Source organism: Rhamphochromis longiceps, linkage group LG11 (assembly GCF_057381845.1).
Source record: "Rhamphochromis longiceps isolate RC_006_pf linkage group LG11, R_longiceps_female_GT1.1, whole genome shotgun sequence".
Taxonomy (NCBI): domain Eukaryota; kingdom Metazoa; phylum Chordata; class Actinopteri; order Cichliformes; family Cichlidae; genus Rhamphochromis; species Rhamphochromis longiceps.
Window position 1 is genome coordinate 39,397,403 of NC_140567.1, and position 21,897 is coordinate 39,419,299.

A 21,897-nucleotide genomic window follows, 5' to 3' on the forward strand; every position below is an offset into this window, starting at 1 on the left:
GCCTGAAAGGAGACGCTACCGGCAGACTGCAGCGAGAACTGCCAGCATCTGAGCCAGACTCTGTCTGTCTCATCATGGTCACTAAATGCACAGTAATGGCAGGTTTGTAATAAGGCAGATCGCGCTAACATAATATGCACTGTTAGTTGATTATTTACCTGCCGCATTAACGGGAGAGGACGTGCAAACGTTACCGCTGCTGCTGGGTTGAGATTCACGAGTCCGGAGCGGAATTAAAAACACGACATTCATTTAAGGTCATCGCGTGTTTTGTGAGCAAATGCTTTTGCATATTCGTAGTGTTTCCTCCCTTAAATGAAATATCTACTTTGCAAGTATTGCAAGTTGCCCTGTTGTCATCCGTTCTCGTAAAGTATAACCAAGCTTTTGAGCGTTTGAGCCGCCGTGTTTCCTGCCAGGTAAATGACGCTCCGCAACGTGGTGACGTCATTCGGGGCGACTGGAATCGATAAGGGAATCGTTTGCAAAAATGGCAAACAATTCCAAGGAACTGAAACAGTGGGAACCGGTTCTCAACAAGAACCGGGTTTCGATACCCATCCCTAGAAATCATACATATACCAACAAGAGAGTGTACATCACTGTCACAACAGCATTTGTTTTCATTCAAAGTCTTTATGGCTTTAATACCTGGGGGGCTGGTCTGTAGTGAAAATGCCCAATTTTCTGTCCCAGTCCAGCCCTGCAGGTTAATACTGGCAGTGTCACCATGCCAGCTGACTGGATTTCATCAGCCAGTGTTGTTCTTGATCAATATTACCAAAGTTTACCATAAGGCAGCATAGAAAGTATTTACCTGATTTCAGGTTTTATTCAAATGTTAGTCTTTTCAGTTGTTTCTCCACTTTTTTCCTGTTTCAAAATCAAACACCAGGTTGTGAGAAGATTATCTTCTTTTTTTAACAGGCAGATAAAGTTTTACATTGGAATTGGCTAATTTGTCAATTGTTTGTTACAAATGTTCGTATTTTAATATTCAAAAATGTTTTTCCTCAAAACATATGTGCACTACATGTCAGTAAAAATACTATGCAAATATTGCTGTCCTTGAATGCTGAATGAACACTGACAAAGCACTGATTGTATCTCTTGTACTTTATCAACGCAGTATCTAAAAACTTTGCACCGTAGTGGTTAAAATCTCATTCTAATAAGAGTTAAAAGCGCATTTGGTTATTAGGTTTATAGGATTATTGAATTATGGTTAACGGTTTGTAGAATTTTTTTAAAACATTATCTGCCACCCTTCTCCAAATCTGTGCCCCTACCTGGCCCCCCCAACAAAAATTTTCTAGACTCGCCACTGCATGGCGGGCGAAAGACTGTGACCCAGAATGTGATGTGAAAGTCGTCACGTCACAAGCAACGCGGTGAGCACAAAGACAGCGCCGTCACTCGTCTGATCCGGCCTTCACATTACCGCCATCTTGTGCCCGCAGTCGCCTGCTGTCATCGAAAGCTGTGCTTATCTCTGTAGCTGTGTCCACTGTATGGACGGGTCCATCCCAGCTGAGAGGCGGGACCTAAACTGGAGGTGTTTGACTGTAAACTGGTGAAAGTGTGCGAGTGTCCTCTGACGTCAGCTACAATCTGCACTTCCTGTGGAAACACAGCTAGCATTAGCATTAGCGAGGAAGCAAAGTTTAATTTGAGATGATTTCATTTTTTCACTTGAATTTCTCAGACATCAAAGTTAACCACACCACACACAGCTCGAGGCTTTTATTCAGACGATGGTGGGATTAAAATACGTTGATCTAGTTTCAATAAGCAGAATATAAATGACTTTAAATGATCTGAAACATGTGCAGATGTTACAATGATCCATTCAACACTGATTGGTGAAAGTCTCTGATGTTCTCCAGCTGTTTGTGCCGGCGCCTCACAGATGTGCGTTTGCTGTAGAGCAGCTGCAGAAGACGACGGTGTGCTCGGACACGTTGCAGCTCTGCAGTCTTTTGTTCCTCTCGGGCTCTGAAACAGCAGCGCGGTTTCCATGTTGATTCTTTGATCGTTGCGAGGTGACGTACGCCAGAGGTGGGACCAAGTCATTGTTTTGCAAGTCTCAAGTAAGTCTCAAGTCTTTATCCTCAAGTCTCAAGTCAAGTCTCAAGTAATGTCAGGCAAGTCCGAGTCAAGTCACAAGTCTGAAATTTTGAATTTCAAGTCCTTTCGAGTCTTTAAAAAAAAACGAAAAAATAATGTTGCAGTTATGCTAAATGTAAATATTAGACCATGTAATTTTAAAATCTGTGTTTTTCTCAACACATGACAAAATAGTGAACTTAGAAAATATACACAAATTGTGAAATTGCACCTCTTTAAAATGCAGCTCAATTAAACCTAGCTCCAAGAATAATTTTCACCGACAGTTCTGAGATACGCTGCATGTTATTCTTGGATGCGGTTGTAGGACCAGCTTTAAAATCGCATGACAAAAATATCATACACATTAAAAAAAACTGCATCACCAACGTAGCCTGGACAACATTTGCTAGTTAGATGAAGTCAGCTATCTCATCTTAGCATATTTATATGCATATTTATAATCATACGGTTCTTGGAGTGAGTGCACACACTCGTGAAGTTTAGTAACTTCAGGTCACTGCAACAAGCCCAGGTACAGTTTACCGACGGATGGGTGCAGGACCTTGAAATGCACCGTGTAGAACGAAAGACCATCGTACGTATCATAAGTTTACCAGTCTCACAAATCGTCTTCATAAATACACATTCGTTAACCGTTTATTAATAGGACCTTTGAGCTCAACGGTAATTAATTAGTAGTGGAAATAATTTCTGGTAGCATCACAGAAATGTAGCAGTGACAATAATACTGTATGCTGTAATCGTACTGGGCAATTAGTGATACAAACAACTGTTTTATCCTGTGAATAAAAGTATATGTTTTTGTCAATGTACCATAATAACAGAGGCGAAACGCAATATTGTGTCAGGACAATTCACTATTTATGCACAATAAACAAAGGAGCATAGCGCGACCATTTCTGTTCAGCGCCAGACTTGTAACCTATATCACCAATTATGTTAAGAAAAATGACGCATTAACTACAACAGCAGACTGACCTTTGTGTAAATGCTTGGAGCAGACTAACCTGTGAGCTGGAGTGTTCTGGGACGTTATATTTGATCTTTGAATGGCTGCAATCCAGTCGCCTCTTTGTTACTTCGGAAACATGGCTCGAACAATTTCTCTTCCACGAAGTAATCCGATAACAACCGATCTCTTTACCCGTCGGCTTCCTGTGGCTGTCATGCGACCGGCTATTGCAGTTAATAATACAACGGCTTCTTGCCATTTTTGTGTTTCTTTTTATCGCTGTGTGACTGATTTCAATTGAAAGCCTGCGTGCGCTAGTACCGCTTGCCACGAGTTCCCAGAATCCTTTGCGGTTCTACCCGTGAATGACGTCACATTTTCAATCTCTATATAATATGCATGTTAAATTTTATATTTGGGGTAAAATATCAAGTCTTTTCAAGTAAACCGGTTCAAGTCCAATTCAAGTCCCAGGTCATTGGTGTAAAAGTCCAAGTCAAGTCACAAGTCTTAGAACATTTCTTAAAGTCAAGTCTAAAGTCATAAAATTAATGACTCGAGTCTGACTCGAGTCCAAGTCATGTGACTCGAGTCCACACCTCTGACGTACGCTGATCTGGTTGCTTATTGAAGAACAGTCCCCAAACTCAGCGTCTCACCCTCACTGTGAGGAGGTCATCTTAAATGTGCGGCTCCACCAAATAAACGTGCTCAAAGCCGCAGCCGCTGACGTCAGAGGTTGTGGGAGGGGCTACAGCACAGATGTTCCTCCCACAGAAGCTGTGTTTGCTTCTCAGGCAGGACAAACAGCGTCTCTCTGCTGTGGTGTGGGTGCTTCCTGTGTCTGGCCTCAGGGGGCAGTACTGAGCTCAGATTACACCCCACGTTAATGGTTAGCGCCGCTGACTCACAGCAACGAGGTTCCAGGTTCAAACCTGCTGGCTAGCCTTAGCCTCACCATCTTAGCAGGGCGGCGCCCTGTCCAGGTGCCCCTCCTCCAGTGACAGCAGGGACAGGAAATGAAGATGATGAATGCAGGGCCACATAAAAGTGAAGAAGAGGCAGCATGGTGAACGTCAGCGTGGAGAGACAAACTGCTCGGAGTACCAGCGGGACGACGGCGAAAAACTCTTTTTCCAGGACCGGAAAGCAGGACACTTTTGATCCGAGTGTGAGGAGAGTCCGGGTCCGCGTGTCCCTCCGTTCCCGTGTCACTTCCTCCCGTCCGACAGTCCCAATCCATCCAAAGTCCTTCTGCTCGGAGATGAGAAGCAGCAAGGAGGCGGGGAGCGCTCGAGTGAGTCCTCCTTTCCTTCAAGCTGTGCTCCCTTCTGTCCTTTCCTCGTCCCCTCATCTGTAGTGGTGTTACCCCTTATTCACTCCTCAGTTCCTTTCCTCGTTTATCCATCCTCTCCTGTCGTCCTCCTGTTGACAGTGCTTTGTCATTGGCTGTCGCTCTCTCCCAGCAGCCAATAGGTGGTCATCTTCCCTTTGCCCTTGATGTCGATTTCCCCTCGGAGCTCCAGCTGAAAGCAGTTGAACTCTAGCAGAACGTCTCGAGTCGCCGCCGACACGTGGATCTTCAGCGCTACACACACACACACACACACACACACACACACACACACACACACACACACACACACACACACACACGTCATGTTTGGCAACAGCAGCAGGAATAAAAATGCTGCTTTAGGTTTTTCAGTCCAACCTGCAAAAATCTAATCTGCTGTTTATTTAAAGAACATCACTTTATTCTGAAGGGGCTTTAATAAATCTGCTTCCTGTTAATGAAGCTCAGCTGTTACACGTGTAACAGAGAAACTGTTCATGGAGCACAAACTGCAGTATCAGCTGACTCAGACCGAGTCACTAAACTGAAGCCCGTCAACAGGGAAGCAACAGCCTGCAGAGGGCGCTGCTGCGTCAGCATTCACAGAGCGACGTCTTCGTTCACGTCTATCTATCGCGCCAAGTCACGTGACCTGGTCATCCTATGTGTATTCAGTGTGATCGTTAACACGAGGATCTGAACCCATTTATTTTCCGTGTGATCACCTGAAGAATGCAGAGGTCAAAGTTCAATGTTCCCTCTGGATTAGTACTCGAGTACTTAGTTACAGTTCAGAGGTTTCAGGCTGAAACTGCAGCGTCAGGTCACGTGACCTGTTTTTGTGCACGTACCTTCGCCAGTGGACTCCATACGTGATGACGTGTTGACGGTGTCGCCAAACAGGCAGTACCGAGGCATCTTCAGACCAACCACGCCCGCACACACGGGACCTGCCGAGGACACGGGGCAGTCACCACGTGTGTGTGTCAGTGTGAGTCTGTGTGTGTGTGTGAGAGTCTGTGTGTGTGTGTCAGTCTGTGTGTGTGTCAGTGAGAGTCTGTGTGAGTCTGTGTGTGTGTGTGAGAGTCTGTGTGTGTGTGTCTGTGTGAGTGTGTGTGTGTGTCTGTGTGAGTCTGTGTGAGTGTGTGTGTGAGTCTGTGTGTGTGTGTGTGAGAGTCTGTGTGTGTGTGTGTGTGTCTGTGTGTGTGTGTGAGAGTCTGTGTGAGTGTGTGTGTGTGTCTGTGAGAGTCTGTGTGAGTGTGTGTGTGTGTCTGTGTGAGTCTGTGTGAGTGTGTGTGTGAGTCTGTGTGTGTGTCTGTGTGAGTCTGTGTGTGTGTGTGAGAGTCTGTGTGTGTGTGTCTGTGTGAGTCTGTGTGTGTGTGTCAGTGTGAGTCTGTGTGTGTGTGTGTGTCTGTGTGAGTCTGTGTGTGTGTGTGTGTCAGTGTGAGTCTGTGTGTGTGTGTGTGCGTCAGTGTGAGTCTGTGTGTGTGTCAGTGTGCGTCAGTGTGTGAGTCTGTGTGCGTCAGTGTGAGTCTGTGTGTGTGTGTGTGTCTGTGTATGTGTGTGTCTGTGTATGTGTGTGCGTGTGTCTGTGAGTGTGTGTCTGTGTATGTGTGTGCGTGTGTCTGTGTGCGTCTGTGTATGTGTGTGCGTGTGTCTGTGTACGTCAGTGTGAGTCTGTGTGCGTCAGTGTGTGTGTCAGTGTGAGTCAGTGTGTGAGAGTGTCAGTGTGTGCGTCAGTGTGTGTGTCAGTGTGAGTCAGTGTGTGTGTCAGTGTGAGTCTGTGTGTGAGAGTGTCAGTGTGTGTCTGTGTACGTCAGTGTGAGTCTGTGTGTGTGTGTGTGTCTGTGTATGTGTGTGTCTGTGTATGTGTGTGCGTGTGTCTGTGTGCGTGTGTCAGTGTGTGTCTGTGTGTGTGTGTGTCTGTGTCAGTGTGAGTCTGTGTATGTGTGTGCGTGTGTCTGTGTGTCAGTGTGCGTCAGTGTGTGTGTCAGTGTGAGTCTGTTGTCACCGCTGTGAATGCCGATCCTCAGCTTTAGCTGCTGCTCGGGTCGATGGCGGATCTTGAAGGCTCTGACGGCGTCCAGCAGGGCGAGCGCCATGCGGGCGATCTCTCGGCCGTGCAGCTTCCCGTTCCTCACCGGCAGCCCCGACACCACCATGTAGGCGTCGCCGATGGTCTCCACCTGGGGGCGCCACAGCACCGTGACATCAGTTAGAGTCGCACTAAAAGTTGTCCTTATTGTGAGCTGGTCTCCATGGCGATGCGCTCTGTTGCTCAGAGCTGCCCTGAGAACAGGTCGGAGGAAAGAAACGAGCCGTTTACCTTGTAAACGTCAAAGTTGTCGATGATGGCGTCGAAGCAGGTGTAGAGGTCGTTGAGCAGAGTCACCACCTGCAGAGACATCAGCACGTCAGACTGAAGGACGGTGTTTGAGCGCCCCCTGCAGGCCGCTGGCTTTCAGTGTGTGAGAGAACATGTTAACACTTTATAATTCAGTGTGTTTTATTTGATACAACAGCGTGATTATAGATTTATACTTACAGGAACACTGACACGTGGTGTCAGGTTTGTACATCAAAGCACTTTATTTAATATTCATTACATTGATCTGCATGAAGCCCTGCCTGAGACGACTTACAGGTTACTTAAACTTCCAGTATAATTATTTCTGACTGGTTTCCTCCTTATCCCAGTGTGTATTTGTAGGTAAATATAATTAGATTGTAATTTCAAATAAAATGCACTGAAATTCCTTTTTAATTCCAAATCATACTCTTAGTCGCTATCCAAAAACCCTTACAAGGACAGGTGAGGGAGAATTTTCTAGATTAAATCCGTAAATGTATGCAGCGGCGTCCGGCCAGCCGAGGACGCCCCGTCTGCTGGGACATCGTTAATCGTGCTGCCTCATGAGTTACTGATCCCTGCAGTACAAATATGAGAATCTATTTCCACCTTTTATCCATCCGTTCTTATCAGGGTCACAGTGGGCTGGAGCCTGTCCCAGGTGTCTTAGGGCGAGAGGCGGGGCACACCCTGCACAGGTCGCCAGTCTGTGGCAGGGCTAACACACAGACAACCATTCACACCTATGGACAATTTAGAACGACCAATTAACCTAACCCCACTGCCTGCACGTGGGAGGAAGCCGCAGTATCGATAAAGTTTCTCATTTCATTTACTCTCAAAAATGTTTCCTCTGGATTTTACTCCCCTCGACCAGCCCATTGTTCTCCACAAATACGTTGAGCATGTGATTCTGAAATATGGATCTCGCCAGCCGCCCTCAGCCCGCGTGCTAACATGGTGGCAAGCATGCAGCGTCTGAACCTGCAGCAGAAACACCAGCGTGTCTGATAAGACACCTGCACTACGCTGCAGGCGTTTGACACGTCAGTCACACGCAGCCCTGACGGCGTGACAGGACGCAGAGCCGATTTCAGAGTCCAAGCTCGGATTTGGGAGGATCAGGTGTCCGGTGCTACTCTCCGTCTGGCTTTCTGTGTTTGTGTCTTTGGACCTGGAAGCTGTGTGAGAAGTACTGAAGTACTCAGGTAAACTCGTCTCACCTCCATCGGCGTGCTCTCTGCGGAGATGGTGGTGAAGCCCACGATGTCACTGAAGTAGATGGTGACCGAGTCGAAGGCTTCAGCCTGAACCGTCTCTCCACGCTTCAGCTGCTCGGCCACCGAACTGACAGAGAGACAATACGGCGCCATGAGTGTGTGAGCAGGGGGCTCCGCCCATAAAAAATGTCCGTGTGCACCTCGGGACCTTCACCACCTCTGCTGCTGGACATCCAACCTTGGATGCCCCTGTCTGACATGTGCACTTGGTGCACACCCCTCACACGGACTCTTTTCCTCCCATCGGCAGACGCTATCGCAGCATCGGGGCCCGATCCTCCAGACTGCGAGACAGCTTTTTCCCACAAACCATCAGACTCCTGACCTCACTACCAGCTCCCCCACTCCCCCCACCACACACACCCACACAAACCAGTAACTGACTCTACTGGACTTCACACATCGCTGCCTTTGTAAACACAGACGCTGCTCTGTGGACAGTCCTGCTCATGTTGGTCACTTTAAATCATTTATACTGTAAAACTGCTGCGTTGGTTATTTTAAACCACTTCAAAGTCACTTTAAATCTCATTTTATAAATTGTAAACGTTACATTTATTAACCCTTTTTACCTCAAAGTGTATATTTATTCTTACTCTTCCTGTATTTATTGTTGTTGGAACTGGAGCCTCGTCATCTGTCTCTCTATATACTGAACTGTATATAGCAGAGATGACAACAAAGCTTACTTTGATGTCAACACTATAGGACAAGAATCCAGAACTGGTTCCCAGTAGTCCAGTTCCTTGGAATTATTGGTCTACCTGCTTTTCAGTTCTTGCACTCCAGCTACAATCAGCTGACATCAGCTCGTGTGCTAGAGGAAAAGAGCTGCGCAGCGTGCAGCGTGGATACAGACATTACTAAGGACGACAGCGTAATAGTGAAGCGGAAGATCCATCCAGGCCGCTAACACGACTGCCTGCAAGCGCAGACGGCATGCTAACGCTAAGCTAGCCAAAAACCCCGAGAGACGAGCAGCGCGTATGCAGACCTGAGCCCAGCAGCCAGAGCCTGAACAGGAAACAAAGAGGTGAGGCTGCAGCCTCTGTGTCTACCTGCCAATGTTTATAGAATCACCATGACAACCGCTTTAAAGTCTCTTCAGGATCTGTGTTGGTGTGTGCGACTGTGACTCAGTTTATTTTGTAACAGCCAAGTAATGTAACGAGTATTCAAACCAAATACTTTCTCCTGGGAGTATTTAAGTAACATACTGCATTACTTTTTTATTCTGTGTAATGATGACTTTTTTTGAGTAACGACTGCAACACTGAGCCAATGAGAACCCAGCAAGACTCAATACAACAGTCAATAATCAATAATGATATCAATAATCTTTAAGTTATTATCAGTTCTAGTCGCCACAGACCTCAAACTCACACCAAGACCATCGCCATGTTTAAATCGACCCCGCCTTCACATCGAGGGTCACCACAGCCGAAGAGCGCTGCGTCCAGCATTCAGACAAATATCTGATAGGCTCGAGCATCGAGGCGCAGGTGTGTGAGCGGGACTACAGGTCACACCTGTGCACAGCTGGGCAGTAGAAGAGGGGAACGCCTCTTTCTGTTTACACCAACCAGCTGTGCCTCCACCCAGCAGACCCTCCAAAGTACACGGCAGGAGGAGTATGCTGTTATTTTGGTGTAAAAAAATTTGCAAGGACAAATGTTGCATTTTGAGAAGAAAATAATTTTATGAGAAGAAAAATAATTGCTGCGTGCAAGAAATGTGTTTCAGTGTTTGCTGTCACACACACGAGCTCACCAGCTACTAGCCAGATCCAGCAGAGCGGTTTGGTTCAAACTAGCTTAAAACCAACAATGCTCTTTAAAAAGTCTATATTTAAAAACAAATAATTAAACATACTAACTGCAAAGGGGTTTGGCTACACTCTGGACCGTGTTTCTGGAACGCAGTAGCTGTCGAGCTGATTGGAGACCAAAACAGCCAATCAGAATTTTTGCATCCAAGTCTGTGATTGGCTGGTTTTGTGGCACATTTGTAACGCTGTACAGAGAGTTGAGCGTGCAGAGATGTTGAGAGCAGGTCTGCAGACGTCTGTGAGCACACAGAGCGGCTGTTACTGTGTGTTTATGGACATTAGCAAACACTGAAACACATTTCCTGCATGCGGCGATGAGTTTGCTTCGCGCAAAATAATTTTCTCCTCAAAATGCAACATTTGTACTTGCAAACATTTTATTTACGTGCTCTCAGAATAGACGCACAAAAATAACGCCATAGACGAGCGGCCCATACATCACACGCACAACTGCACATGCTCAGAACCCAGCTGTGAGGAAGATGTCCAAAGGTGCACCTGAGGAGGAGGAGGGTATGTTTACTGTAGAGCCGCACTGTGTGCAGTAATTGCAGTACTGACTGTGGTAGTATCTGGTACAGCAGGGCTTCGGCCTTGCGTTTCTCCTCGTGGTACGCCTGCGTTCGCTCCTCCACCAGCTCCTCCAGGTTGTTGGCGTACTGCTCCATCCGGGACAGGAGGTTGTCCAGGATGTTGGTCCGTGACTCCCTGAAAACACACACATGGTGTTCTGGGTGGGCAAAAACCAAGCGTGGGCTCGTGTCCACTTTACTATCAGTTTAGTTTTATTTACACAGTGCCAAATCACAACAACAGACGCATTGAGGCGATTTATACTGTAAGGTCGACCCTGCAATAATACATACAGAGAAAAACCCAACAATCATATGACCCCTATGAGCAGCACTTTGGCGACAGTGGGAAGGAAAAACTCCCTTTTAACAGGAAGAAACCTCCAGCAGAACCAGGCTCAGGGAGGGGCGGGGCCATCTGCTGTGATTGGTTGGGGTGAGAGAAGGAAGACAGGATAAAGACATGCTGTGGAAGAGAGACAGAGGTTAATAACAGATATGATTCAATGCAGAGAGGTCTGTTAACACATAGTGAGTGAGAAAGGTGACTGGAAAGGAAAAACTCAATGCATCATGGGAATCCCCGGCAGCCTACGTCTATTGCAGCATAACTAAGGGAGGATTCAGGGTCACCTGGTCCAGCCCTAACTATATGCTTTAGCAAAAAGGAAAGTTTGAAGCCTAATCTTGAAAGTAGAGATAGTGTCTGTCTCCTGAATCCAAACTGGAAGCTGGTTCCACAGAAGAGGGGCCTGAAAACTGAAGGCTCTGCCTCCCATTCTACTTTTAAATACTCTAGGAACAACAAGTAGGCCTGCAGAGCGAGAGCGAAGTGCTCTAATAGGGTGATATGGTACTACAAGGCCATTAAGATAAGATGGGGCCTGATTATTTAAGACCTTGTATGTGAGGAGCAGGATTTTGAATTCTGGATTTAACAGGAAGCCAAAACAGGAGAAATCTGCTCTCTCTTTCTAGTCTCTGTCAGGACTCTTGCTGCAGCATTTTGGATCAGCTGAAGGCTTTTCAGGGAGTTTTTAGGACTTCCTGATAATAATGAATTACAGTCGTCCAGCCTGGAAGTAATAAATGCATGAACTAGTTTTTCAGCGTCACTCTGAGACAGGATATTTCTAACTTTAGAGATGTTGCACAAATGGAAGAACGCAGTCTTACATATTTGTTTAATATGTGCATTGAAGGACATGTTCTGGTCAAAAATGACTCCAAGGTTCCTCACAGTGTTACTGGAGGGCGAGGTAATGCCATCCAGAGTAAGAATCTGCTTAGATACCATATTTCTAAGCTTTTCAGGGCCGAGTACAATAACCTCAGTTTGATCTGAATTAAGAAGCAGAAAGTTAGCGGCCATCCAGGTCTTTCAGATGGAGATGTTTCACTCTGTAAACACACAAATGCAGTTTTGGGTGTTGTTCCCTGTGTGGCCACAGGATGTCACTGATGCACTGCTCTGCTCGCGGTTTCAGGTCTTACTTGTTCTGTTTGCGCAGCAGCACTCGGATCTGGTTGAACTCGGGTCTCTCCGTCGGCTCTTCGGCCCAGCAGCGCTCCATCAGCTGACCCAGCTCGGGGCGGTCACTCTGCGAGTCGATGGTCGGCCTTAGGCAGGGCCACTCCCCCAGAATCACGCGGTCCACGATCTCTGCACAGAAACAGTTCAGCACGTTCAGCGCAGTGAACCTTAAACTACCAGCTCATTGGTGATTTCAGGTGGAGCGCTGGTGTTGGTGCACACGTTATCCTCTGCTCGGAGCCTCGAGCCGCTCGAGGATGAGCAGCACAGTCTCTGTAAAAATGTCAGCAGAGTTAAAAACATGTTTCATGAAATGTGTTGAGCACATTTCATGAACGCAACCTTAAAGTAACACATTTAACTGGATTTGATCTGTGACTGAAAGCAGACTGTGCAGTAAAACAAGTGACCACGAGCGTCCGTACGAGACAAACAGAACAGCTGACGATGATCCCAGCGACGGTTTATGGTGTAACACTTTATTTGACTTCCTTATAAATAACATAAAATCCCTTTCAGACTTGTGCTGTTAGCAAACCTGTCAGCATGACGCAGGTTCCCATGGCGACAGCGGGTCGTACCTGAGCGACGGAGGTGACCAGCTACACAGACGCCGAGTCCTAATGAACGGAAAGCAGAGACGGGAACGTCCAGTGTGCTCCGTGCGAATAAATCAGAGGCCAGGTCATTAGCGGTGATGAGGCTCGCCGCTGCCGGAGCACGCACCTGAGCAGAGAGCAGGTAAACAGCTTCTGCTCCCCAGCTGCTCTGTGAGCGTGCAGCAGCAGAGCTCGGCGTGCAGCAGCAGAGCTCGGCGTGCAGCTTGAAGCGCTTTCTGTGGTTTGGAGCGAACGCAGAAATGACCTGTGAGCGAGAGGCGGCTGAGGAACCAGCGTGGACGTGCTGTTTGCTCAGCCTCTTCTTCTCTGCTCTGATTCATCCCAGCAGGATCGCGGCTTAATCTGAAACCAGGTCGACGCCGATCACATGACCCGACACGCACACCTACAGGTGTGCATGTGCACCATCAGCCTTTAGAGCTGCACACCTGCAGCAGGAACCTCAGAGCTACCTACCTTTAGGGCTGAGCGGGTCTCCCTCCAGGTAGAAGGCTCCTCGTCGAAGCGCCACCTCCTGGAGGATGATGCCGAAGCTGTAGACATCTCCTTTCTGGGTTCCCTGAGGAGGAGGACACTCCATCCTGAGCAGCTCTGGAGCCATCCACAGCTTCTCTGCAGGGCGGCACAAACAGAGACCTCAGGACCTGAGCTTAAGATCGAAACCTCTTCATGTTTAACATTAAAGAGTTTGAGAGGAGCGTGCTGCTAACATCGCTGCCTGACTTCAGGAAAAGCAGATTAACGGCAGAGAGCTGCAACTCACGGGCGTAGTAGGCGTGAGCGTCACTAGCTGCGTCGCTCTCAGACCGAAAGCTGGACAAACCGTAGTCGGTGATCTTCAGGACGAAGCGGTTATCCACGACGCAGTTGGAGGACTTGAGTTTACCGTGGGAGAAGATGACGCTGTTGTGGAGGAAAAGCATGCCCTGCAGACACAGAGAAGAGGACAGCACTGACAACATGTTTGTTATCACAGGTAACTCCACCTGGAGGTAACTTATTACTGTTGTCTTCACTTTGAGTCCTGCCATCATCCAATCAGACACCGGGGACCCCAAAGCTCTCTAACTTTGACTCCTCTGTCCTCGTTAACCTGCTCGCTTCCTCCTCGTACTTTCGCTTTGATGAGTCCCACATGCATCGCGTCGACTCCACTCCCTGAAACTGCCGTTAACGAGCTTCAGTCCAGGAAGCAGAAACTTAACGAAGCAGAGACTCTGCAGGAAATGGAAACGTACCTTTACGATGTCGTTAATGAGGGAATATTTAAACATCCAGTCCAGAGTGATGCTGTCGTTCTCCAAGATGTCCTGAACACACAAACAACCAATAACCTGTCAGCGGTGACCTTGGCGAGATCTCCTCAGCACCAGCCGTGACGCAGCCGTGACGCCGTCACCCTGACCCCCACCCTTAAAGCCGTACCTGCAGACTGCCTCTGGAGCAGTACTCTGTGACGATGCAGCAGTTGGGGGGGTCGATGCACGCTCCAATGAACCTGGTCAGGTGTTCGTTCTGGACGTCTCTCATCTGCACAGATGGAAACATTCAAAGGCTGAATTCACAGGAAAACACGGGGAGCATGACTCCGCCCTCGGTGACGCCCACTGTGGAAACAGACTAAAGCTGGCGTCTCAAACGTCACTGTTTGCCACTGCTGTCGTCTCATTGGACGGCCACTTCAGCGTTCAGGAAGTCCTCTCTGTGCGTCCAACACGTGGCAGCGCTGTGTTCATATGTAACAAAATAAAGACGTCAGTGTGCCCGTGTCACCGAGCTGACACAGCCTCACGTTTGTGCTCTCTGCTCATGTTGGTTTCATATTCAATCATTTTGAGAAATTATTTTAACATTTCACGCAACAACAAACAAACCCTCTCCGACAGAAAAGCCAAACTGCTTTAGATTTCTTCACATCAACATACAAGCAGGGCTGACGTGGGCCGCAAGTGGCCACTGGGCCACGAGTTTGAGACCCCTGGACTGAAGGGACATTTCACAGCGTTGCCCATTAGACCTCCTCAGACCAGGTCCAGGTCCAGACCATGAAGCCTAGAATTACCCTGACCCGAACATCGTTCAGGTCGTTACATCAGTGATGTAAATCCAGAAGCTCAAGTCTGGAGAAGAATAACAGGAAGTTGACCGTGGAACCACGTGTGGCCTGAGAACATGTGACACAGATCGTCTGTTTTTAATTAGCTGAATATTACATTTTCTTGAATGTGTGCAGTGTATGGATTAAAATGACCGAACCATGTTTACCCTGAACTGGGTAAACTGGGAGAAATAAATGAATGGATGTTTGGATGATGAAGGCCCCACTGTAGCTGCACTGACCCTGCTGGGAGCAGCTCATGCTGGCTGCTGTACTGTACTGGTGAGCCTGGTCCTGAACAGGAAGCAGACAGTAAATGTTCCCGTTCGCTTAGCCACTCTGAGCTGTTAGCTTAGCCGGTGCTAATGGTCACGTGTGACGTGTCAGACACTCACGTGTTTGAGCTCAAACAGCACCTTCCTGTTGAGCTCGATGCGTTTCTTGTTGATGTATTTGATGGCCACGATGTTCCCCTGGAAGAAAACAAAGAGCAACATACCAAAAGTCAACAACAGCGACCTTCAGTGACACGTGACATGATGCAGACGCCTCACTTCGTTCTCGTCGCTCCCTCCTGTTCTCATCGTGCTCGTTAGCTGTTTAGCTAACCTGACACGGGAGGAGCTGCATGTGAAGGTGTTCTGCTCATTTCCAGCTTTTTTCCCTTCTGCACTGTTAGAGCAGCTTTACATGATCTTTGTCAGAAATAATCCTTCTTTGTCTGATCCTGTGTCTCAGCTCGTGTGCTGTCTGAAACAAGCAGCTTTTAGCTCCTCCCCCTTTAAACACAATTGAATAATCTTTATTTTCATTGTTCATGTACAACGACATTGTTAAAGCCTCGTTCGCCATGTTACCATGACACACGTCTGCGCTCTTATCGATCACAGGTAGCCCTCGCCCTGCTTCCTGCTTCTGCTCCAACATGAACTTCCTGTTTTCTTCAGTCAGACCTGAAACAGCGACCGAGACCAGAAACCCATGAGGATAGAACATGGAGGATCATCGCCGCATAGACTTCGGTCCAATCAGGCTTCAGAGGCATCGCCCCCTCCTGGACCTCAGATCGGCATCTCTGATCTGTTTTATGTGGTTCTAGAACAAATCAGGATAAAATACTGATGCAGACTAGCAACTCTGTGATTGGAGGGCTCCTGTCTTCATAACGAGCTTTTCCACCTGTGGCATCATTAAGACCTGAAGAAATAATCAACGACCTCTGACCTTTCAAAGTGGTGACTGATGAGTGCGGTGAAAACGGCACTCGGCTGATTGGAGGAGGAGGGCGGCTTCCTCGGAGCAGACTACAGCTCAGTTATTTCCATTCACCAGCAGGAAATTCAACTCTTAAACTAAGCTCCAGGTGTTCCCACCTGAATCCTTATCAGCGCATGCATCACCACTGGCTCCTCCCACAGCTGCACTGCCGCCATGGCGGGGGGCGCTCACTGTTGAAATCAGCGCCGCTCTGCAGAGTCTGTAAGAGTGTTTGAATATGAAACAGCAGGACATCACAGTCCCATGATGCACCTGGACGAGGCCGGCCCTTTCACGTGTTGGTCCTGCAGCGGGTCATGAAGGTGAACACCGCCACCTCGGGCTCCACCGTCTCCAACCATCCCTCGCAGCAGCTCTCGCCGCCATCTTCAAACCTTTCTTTCACCCCTGCAGCCCTGATACTCATCTCCACCCACTTCACGCGTCTCTGTTCCCACCCACATCCTGCACCACCCACATATTCTTCTGCAGCACCGCAGTTTTGTGCTGTTCTTCCTCCTGACGCAGCCTCCCCTTTTTATCGGACTCTACGCCGATCACACGTAGTGATCCCCAAACAACGATTTCATTTTCTTTCCTTCTGGTGAAAATATTTTTTCTATATGTGAATTTTTTTAAATTCCTGAAATGCTGAACTTTTGAGATGATGGAGGGCGAGGAGGCTGAGGAGGGCGAGGAGGCTGAGGAGAGCGAGGAGGTTGTGGAGACTGTGGAGAGCGAGGAGGTTGTGGAGACTGAGGAGGGCGAGGAAGATGAGGAGGGCGAGGAAGATGAGGAGGGCGAAGAGGCTGAGGAGGGCGAGGAGGCTGAGGAAGATGAGGAGGATGAGGAGGCTGAGGAAGATGAGAAGGGCGAGGAGGCTGAGGAAGATGAGGAGGTTGTGGAGGCTGAGGAGGGTGAGGAAGATGAGGAGGGCGAGGGGGTGAGGAGACTGAGGAGGGTGAGGAAGAGGAGGATGGCGAGGAGGGCGAGGGGGTGAGGAGGCTGAGGAAGAGGGGGGTGAGGAGGCTGAGGAAGAGGAGGGGGGTGAGGAGGCTGAGGAAGAGGAGGGGGGTGAGGAGGCTGAGGAAGAGGAGGGGGGTGAGGAGGCTGAGGAAGAGGAGGGGGGTGAGGAGGCTGAGGAAGAGGAGGGGGGTGAGGAGGCTGAGGAAGAGGAGGGGGGTGAGGAGGGCGAGGAGGTTGAGGAAGATGAGGCTGAGGAGGGCGAAGAGGGTGAGGAAGATGAGGAGGGCGAAGAGGCTGAGGAAGATGAGGAGGCTGAGGAAGATGAGGAGGGGGTGAGGAAGATGAGGAGGGCGAGGAAGATGAGGAGGGCGAGGAGGCTGAGGAAGAGGAGCAGGCTGAGGAAGATGAGGTTGTGGAGGCTGAGGAGGGCAAGGGGGTGAGGAAGATGAGGGGGGTGAGGAGGGCGAGGGGTTGAGGAGGGCGAGGAGGCTGAGGAAGATGAGGAGGGCGAGGAGGTTGAGGAAGATGAGGAGGTTGTGGAGGCTGAGGAGGGCGAAGAGGGTGAGGAAGATGAGGAGGCTGAGGAAGATGAGGAGGGCGAGGAGGTTGAGGAAGATGAGGAGGTTGTGGAGGCTGAGGAGGGCGAAGAGGGTGAGGAAGATGAGGAGGTTGTGGAGGCTGAGGAGGGCGAAGAGGGTGAGGAAGATGAGGGGGTGAGGAAGATGAGGAGGGCGAAGAGGCTGAGGAAGATGAGGAGGCTGAGGAAGATGAGGAGGGCGAGGAGGTTGAGGAGGGGGGTGAGGAGGGCGAGGAGGTTGAGGAAGATGAGGTTGTGGAGGCTGAGGAGGGCGAGGGGGTGAGGAGGGCGAAGAGTGTGAGGAAGATGAGGAGGGCGAGGAGGTTGAGGAAGATGAGGTTGTGGAGGCTGAGGAGGATGAGGAGGCTGAGGAGGGCGAGGAGGCTGAGGAAGATGAGAAGGGCGAGGAGGCTGAGGAAGATGAGGAGGGGGTGAGGAAGATGAGGAGGGCGAGGGGGTGAGGAGGGCGAAGAGGTTGAGGAGGGCGAAGAGGGTGAGGAAGATGAGGAGGGTGAGGAGGGCGAGGAGGGTGAGGAAGATGAGGTTGTGGAGGCTGAGGAGGGCGAGGGGGTGAGGAGGGCGAAGAGGGTGAGGAAGATGAGGGGGGTGAGGAGGGCGAGGGGGTGAGGAGGGCGAAGAGGGTGAGGAAGATGAGGGGGGTGAGGAGGGCGAGGGGTTGAGGAGGGCGAGGAGGTTGAGGAGGGCGAAGAGGGTGAGGAAGATGAGGAGGGCGAGGGGGTGAGGAGGGCGAGGAGGGTGAGGAAGATGAGGTTGTGGAGGCTGAGGAGGGCGAGGGGGTGAGGAGGGCGAAGAGGGTGAGGAAGATGAGGGGGGTGAGGAAGATGAGGAGGGCGAAGAGGCTGAGGAAGATGAGGAAGATGAGGATGAGGAGGGCGAGGAAGATGAGGAGGGCGAGGAGGATGAGGAAGATGAGGGGGGTGAGGAAGATGAGGGGGGTGAGGAGGGCGAGGGGGTTGAGGAGGGCGAGGAGGCTGAGGAAGATGAGGTTGTGGAGGCTGAGGAAGAGGAGGGCGAGGAGGCAGAGGAGGAGGTTGAGGAAGATGAGGAGGGCGAGGAGGATGAGGAAGATGAGGGCGAGGAGGCAGAGGAAGATGAGGAGGGCGAGGAGGCAGAGGAAGATGAGGAGGGCGAGGAGGCTGAGGAAGAGGAGGGCGAGGAGGCTGAGGAGGAGGTTGAGGAAGATGAGGAGGGCGAGGAGGATGAGGAAGATGAGGAGGGCGAGGAGGCTGAGGAAGATGAGGAGGGGGAGGGGGTGAGGAGGGCGAGGAGGCTGAGGAGGATGAGGAGGGCGAGGGGGTGAGGAAGATGAGGGGGGTGAGGAAGATGAGGGGGTTGAGGAAGATGAGGAGGCTGAGGAAGATGAGGTTGTGGAGGCTGAGGAAGATGAGGAGGGCGAGGAAGATGAGGAAGATGAGGAGGGCGAGGAGGTTGAGGAAGATGAGGGGGGTGAGGAGGGCGAGGAGGCTGAGGAAGATGAGGTTGTGGAGGCTGAGGAAGATGAGGAAGATGAGGAGGGCGAGGAGGTTGAGGAAGATGAGGGGGGTGAGGAGGGCGAGGAAGATGAGGAGGGTGAGGAAGATGAGGAGGGTGAGGAAGATGAGGAGGGCGAGGAAGATGAGGGGGGCGAGGAGGTTGAGGAAGATGAGGGGGGTGAGGAGGGCGAGGAAGATGAGGAGGGCGAGGAAGATGAGGGGGGCGAGGAGGGTGAGGAAGATGAGGAGGGCGAGGAAGATGAGGAGGGCGAGGAAGATGAGGGGGGCGAGGAGGGTGAGGGGGGTGAGGAGGGCGAGGAAGATGAGGGGGGCGAGGAGGGCGAGGGGGTGAGGAGGGCGAGGAAGATGAGGAGGGTGAGGAGGTTGAGGAAGATGAGGGGGGTGAGGAGGATGAGGAAGGCGAGGAAGATGAGGAGGTTGAGGAAGATGAGGGGGGTGAGGAGGGCGAGGGGGTGAGGAGGATGAGGAAGATGAGGAGGGCGAGGAAGATGAGGAAGATGAGGAGGGCGAGGAAGATGAGGGGGGTGAGGAGGGCGAGGGGGGTGAGGAAGGCGAGGAAGATGAGGAGGGCGAGGAAGATGAGGGGGGTGAGGAGGGCGAGGAAGATGAGGGGGGTGAGGAGGGCGAGGGGGGTGAGGAGGGCGAGGAAGATGAGGGGGGCGAGGAGGGTGAGGAGGGTGAGGAAGATGAGGAGGGCGAGGAAGATGAGGAGGGCGAGGAAGATGAGGGGGGCGAGGAGGTTGAGGAAGATGAGGGGGGTGAGGAGGGCGAGGAAGATGAGGGGGGTGAGGAGGGCGAGGGGGGTGAGGAGGGCGAGGAAGATGAGGGGGGCGAGGAGGGTGAGGAGGGTGAGGAAGATGAGGAGGGCGAGGAAGATGAGGGGGGCGAGGAGGGCGAGGAGGGCGAGGAAGATGAGGGGGGCGAGGAGGGCGAGGGGGGTGAGGAGGGCGAGGAAGATGAGGAGGGTGAGGAGGTTGAGGAAGATGAGGGGGGTGAGGAGGGCGAGGGGGGTGAGGAGGATGAGGAAGATGAGGAAGGCGAGGAAGATGAGGAGGGTGAGGAAGATGAGGAGGGCGAGGAGGTTGAGGAAGATGAGGGGGGTGAGGAGGGCGAGGGGGTGAGGAGGATGAGGAAGATGAGGAGGGTGAGGAAGATGAGGAGGGCGAGGAAGATGAGGAAGATGAGGAGGGCGAGGAGGTTGAGGAAGATGAGGGGGGTGAGGAGGGCGAGGGGGGTGAGGAAGGCGAGGAAGATGAGGAGGGTGAGGAAGATGAGGAGGGCGAGGAGGTTGAGGAAGATGAGGGGGGTGAGGAGGGCGAGGAAGATGAGGGGGGTGAGGAGGGCGAGGGGGGTGAGGAGGGCGAGGAAGATGAGGGGGGCGAGGAGGGTGAGGAGGGCGAGGAAGATGAGGAGGGCGAGGAGGGCGAGGGGGGTGAGGAGGGCGAGGAAGATGAGGGGGGCGAGGAGGGCGAGGGGGGTGAGGAGGGCGAGGAAGATGAGGAAGATGAGGAGGGTGAGGAGGTTGAGGAAGATGAGGGGGGTGAGGAGGGCGAGGGGGGTGAGGAGGATGAGGAAGATGAGGAAGGCGAGGAAGATGAGGAGGGTGAGGAAGATGAGGGGGGTGAGGAGGAAGATGAGGGGGGTGAGGAGGGCGAGGGGGTGAGGAGGATGAGGAAGATGAGGAGGGCGAGGAAGATGAGGAAGATGAGGAGGGCGAGGAGGTTGAGGAAGATGAGGAGGGTGAGGAAGATGAGGAGGGCGAGGAAGATGAGGAGGTTGAGGAAGATGAGGAGGTTGAGGAAGATGAGGAGGGTGAGGAGGTTGAGGAAGATGAGGAGGGTGAGGAGGATTAGGAAGATGAGGAGGATGAGGAAGATGAGGAGGGTGAGGAGGTTGAGGAAGATGAGGAGGATGAGGAAGATGAGGCGCGGGCGAGGACACACTCACCTTGTGGTATCCGGTCTTTGCAAAGATCTGCAGATTCCCGTCTCCGGTCATCAGGGAGCCGTAGTTTGAGCCTCTCTGGAAACAAACACGCTCAGCGTCAGTGTGACCTTCATCATCTTCATCTTCCTCGTCACACCAAGGATTACCATGGTGACGATAACGATCGTGTAAAAACACCGCACGTGTACGCTCACTCGGCACTTTATTAGGAGCACGTGTGCAAACTCATCTGCTCCCTGGAGCTGTTCCTAACACTCATGTGTCCCTGACACGTCTCTAGAGCAGAATATTAGGTACAGCCTGGACTCTCATCCAGTAATGTGCCGCCCTCACCTTTCCCATCTCTTCACCTTTCCAACATCAAAGATGGTGCAGGTGTTCCTAATAAACTGCTCGTGGGAGTGTGTTTTCACTGTGAAGGCGTCTGTCGGATTTACAGACAGCGAGAAGAATTCTGGGAGTTTCCTCGGAGCTGATTTCAGGCCTCGTTATTTTCTGTTCCACAGTTTAGTCTAAAACGTAACGGCGACCTGAGCTCGACGCACATCTTTCTTTACATCTACCTTCGATTAGAACGCCTGTCATCAGAAGCCTTACGTACACCTCAAACCTTTAACCAGCGTCACTGCGTGGGAGTGTGCGCGCACTTACCAGTGACAGTGTGAGCTTGCTGCCGCTCCGCAGCACCTTGTTCAGGTCGCTCATCTGGATGTCGTCCCAGGAGATCCTCCAGAGCTGAGCTACCAGCTCCTTCTCCAGCTTCATCCTCCTGCAGCACAAACACTCTTCCTCAGTGACTCACCTTCATCTTCCTCCAGGTGAAGCTCAAAGACGGTCAGACACAGTCTGTCTGATTACAGTTCGCACACGCTCAGTAGTACCAACTCATTCTAAATCATTCTTCTCTGAGCGCACCAAAGAACCTGATCGTGTGGT

General features: G+C 50.9%; 1 protein-coding gene across 4 annotated transcripts in view; it reads right to left on the minus strand.

Annotated features, from left to right (window-relative positions):
* Positions 1-1,630: 1,630 nt before the first annotated feature.
* Positions 1,631-21,897, minus strand: part of LOC146660045 (atrial natriuretic peptide receptor 1-like) — a 62,495-nt gene continuing 42,228 nt past the window's right edge. For 2 of the 4 annotated variants that reach the window (XM_085424065.1, XM_085424066.1), the window contains exons 10-24: positions 21,613-21,730; positions 20,962-21,036; positions 15,096-15,173; positions 14,028-14,132; positions 13,841-13,912; positions 13,366-13,528; positions 13,059-13,214; positions 11,943-12,111; positions 10,438-10,584; positions 7,992-8,115; positions 6,745-6,813; positions 6,430-6,604; positions 5,270-5,368; positions 3,138-4,670; positions 1,634-2,199 (exon numbers count right to left, since the gene is read on the minus strand). In XM_085424065.1, coding sequence (XP_085280191.1) covers positions 4,525-4,670; positions 5,270-5,368; positions 6,430-6,604; positions 6,745-6,813; positions 7,992-8,115; positions 10,438-10,584; positions 11,943-12,111; positions 13,059-13,214; positions 13,366-13,528; positions 13,841-13,912; positions 14,028-14,132; positions 15,096-15,173; positions 20,962-21,036; positions 21,613-21,730 — 1,696 coding nt within the window. In that variant the 3' untranslated portion in view covers positions 1,634-2,199; positions 3,138-4,524. Of the gene's footprint in view, positions 2,200-3,137; positions 4,671-5,269; positions 5,369-6,429; positions 6,605-6,744; positions 6,814-7,991; positions 8,116-10,437; positions 10,585-11,942; positions 12,112-13,058; positions 13,215-13,365; positions 13,529-13,840; positions 13,913-14,027; positions 14,133-15,095; positions 15,174-20,961; positions 21,037-21,612; positions 21,731-21,897 lie in introns of all 4 variants that reach the window. The other 2 variants (XM_085424067.1, XM_085424064.1) reach the window with 2 other exon arrangements.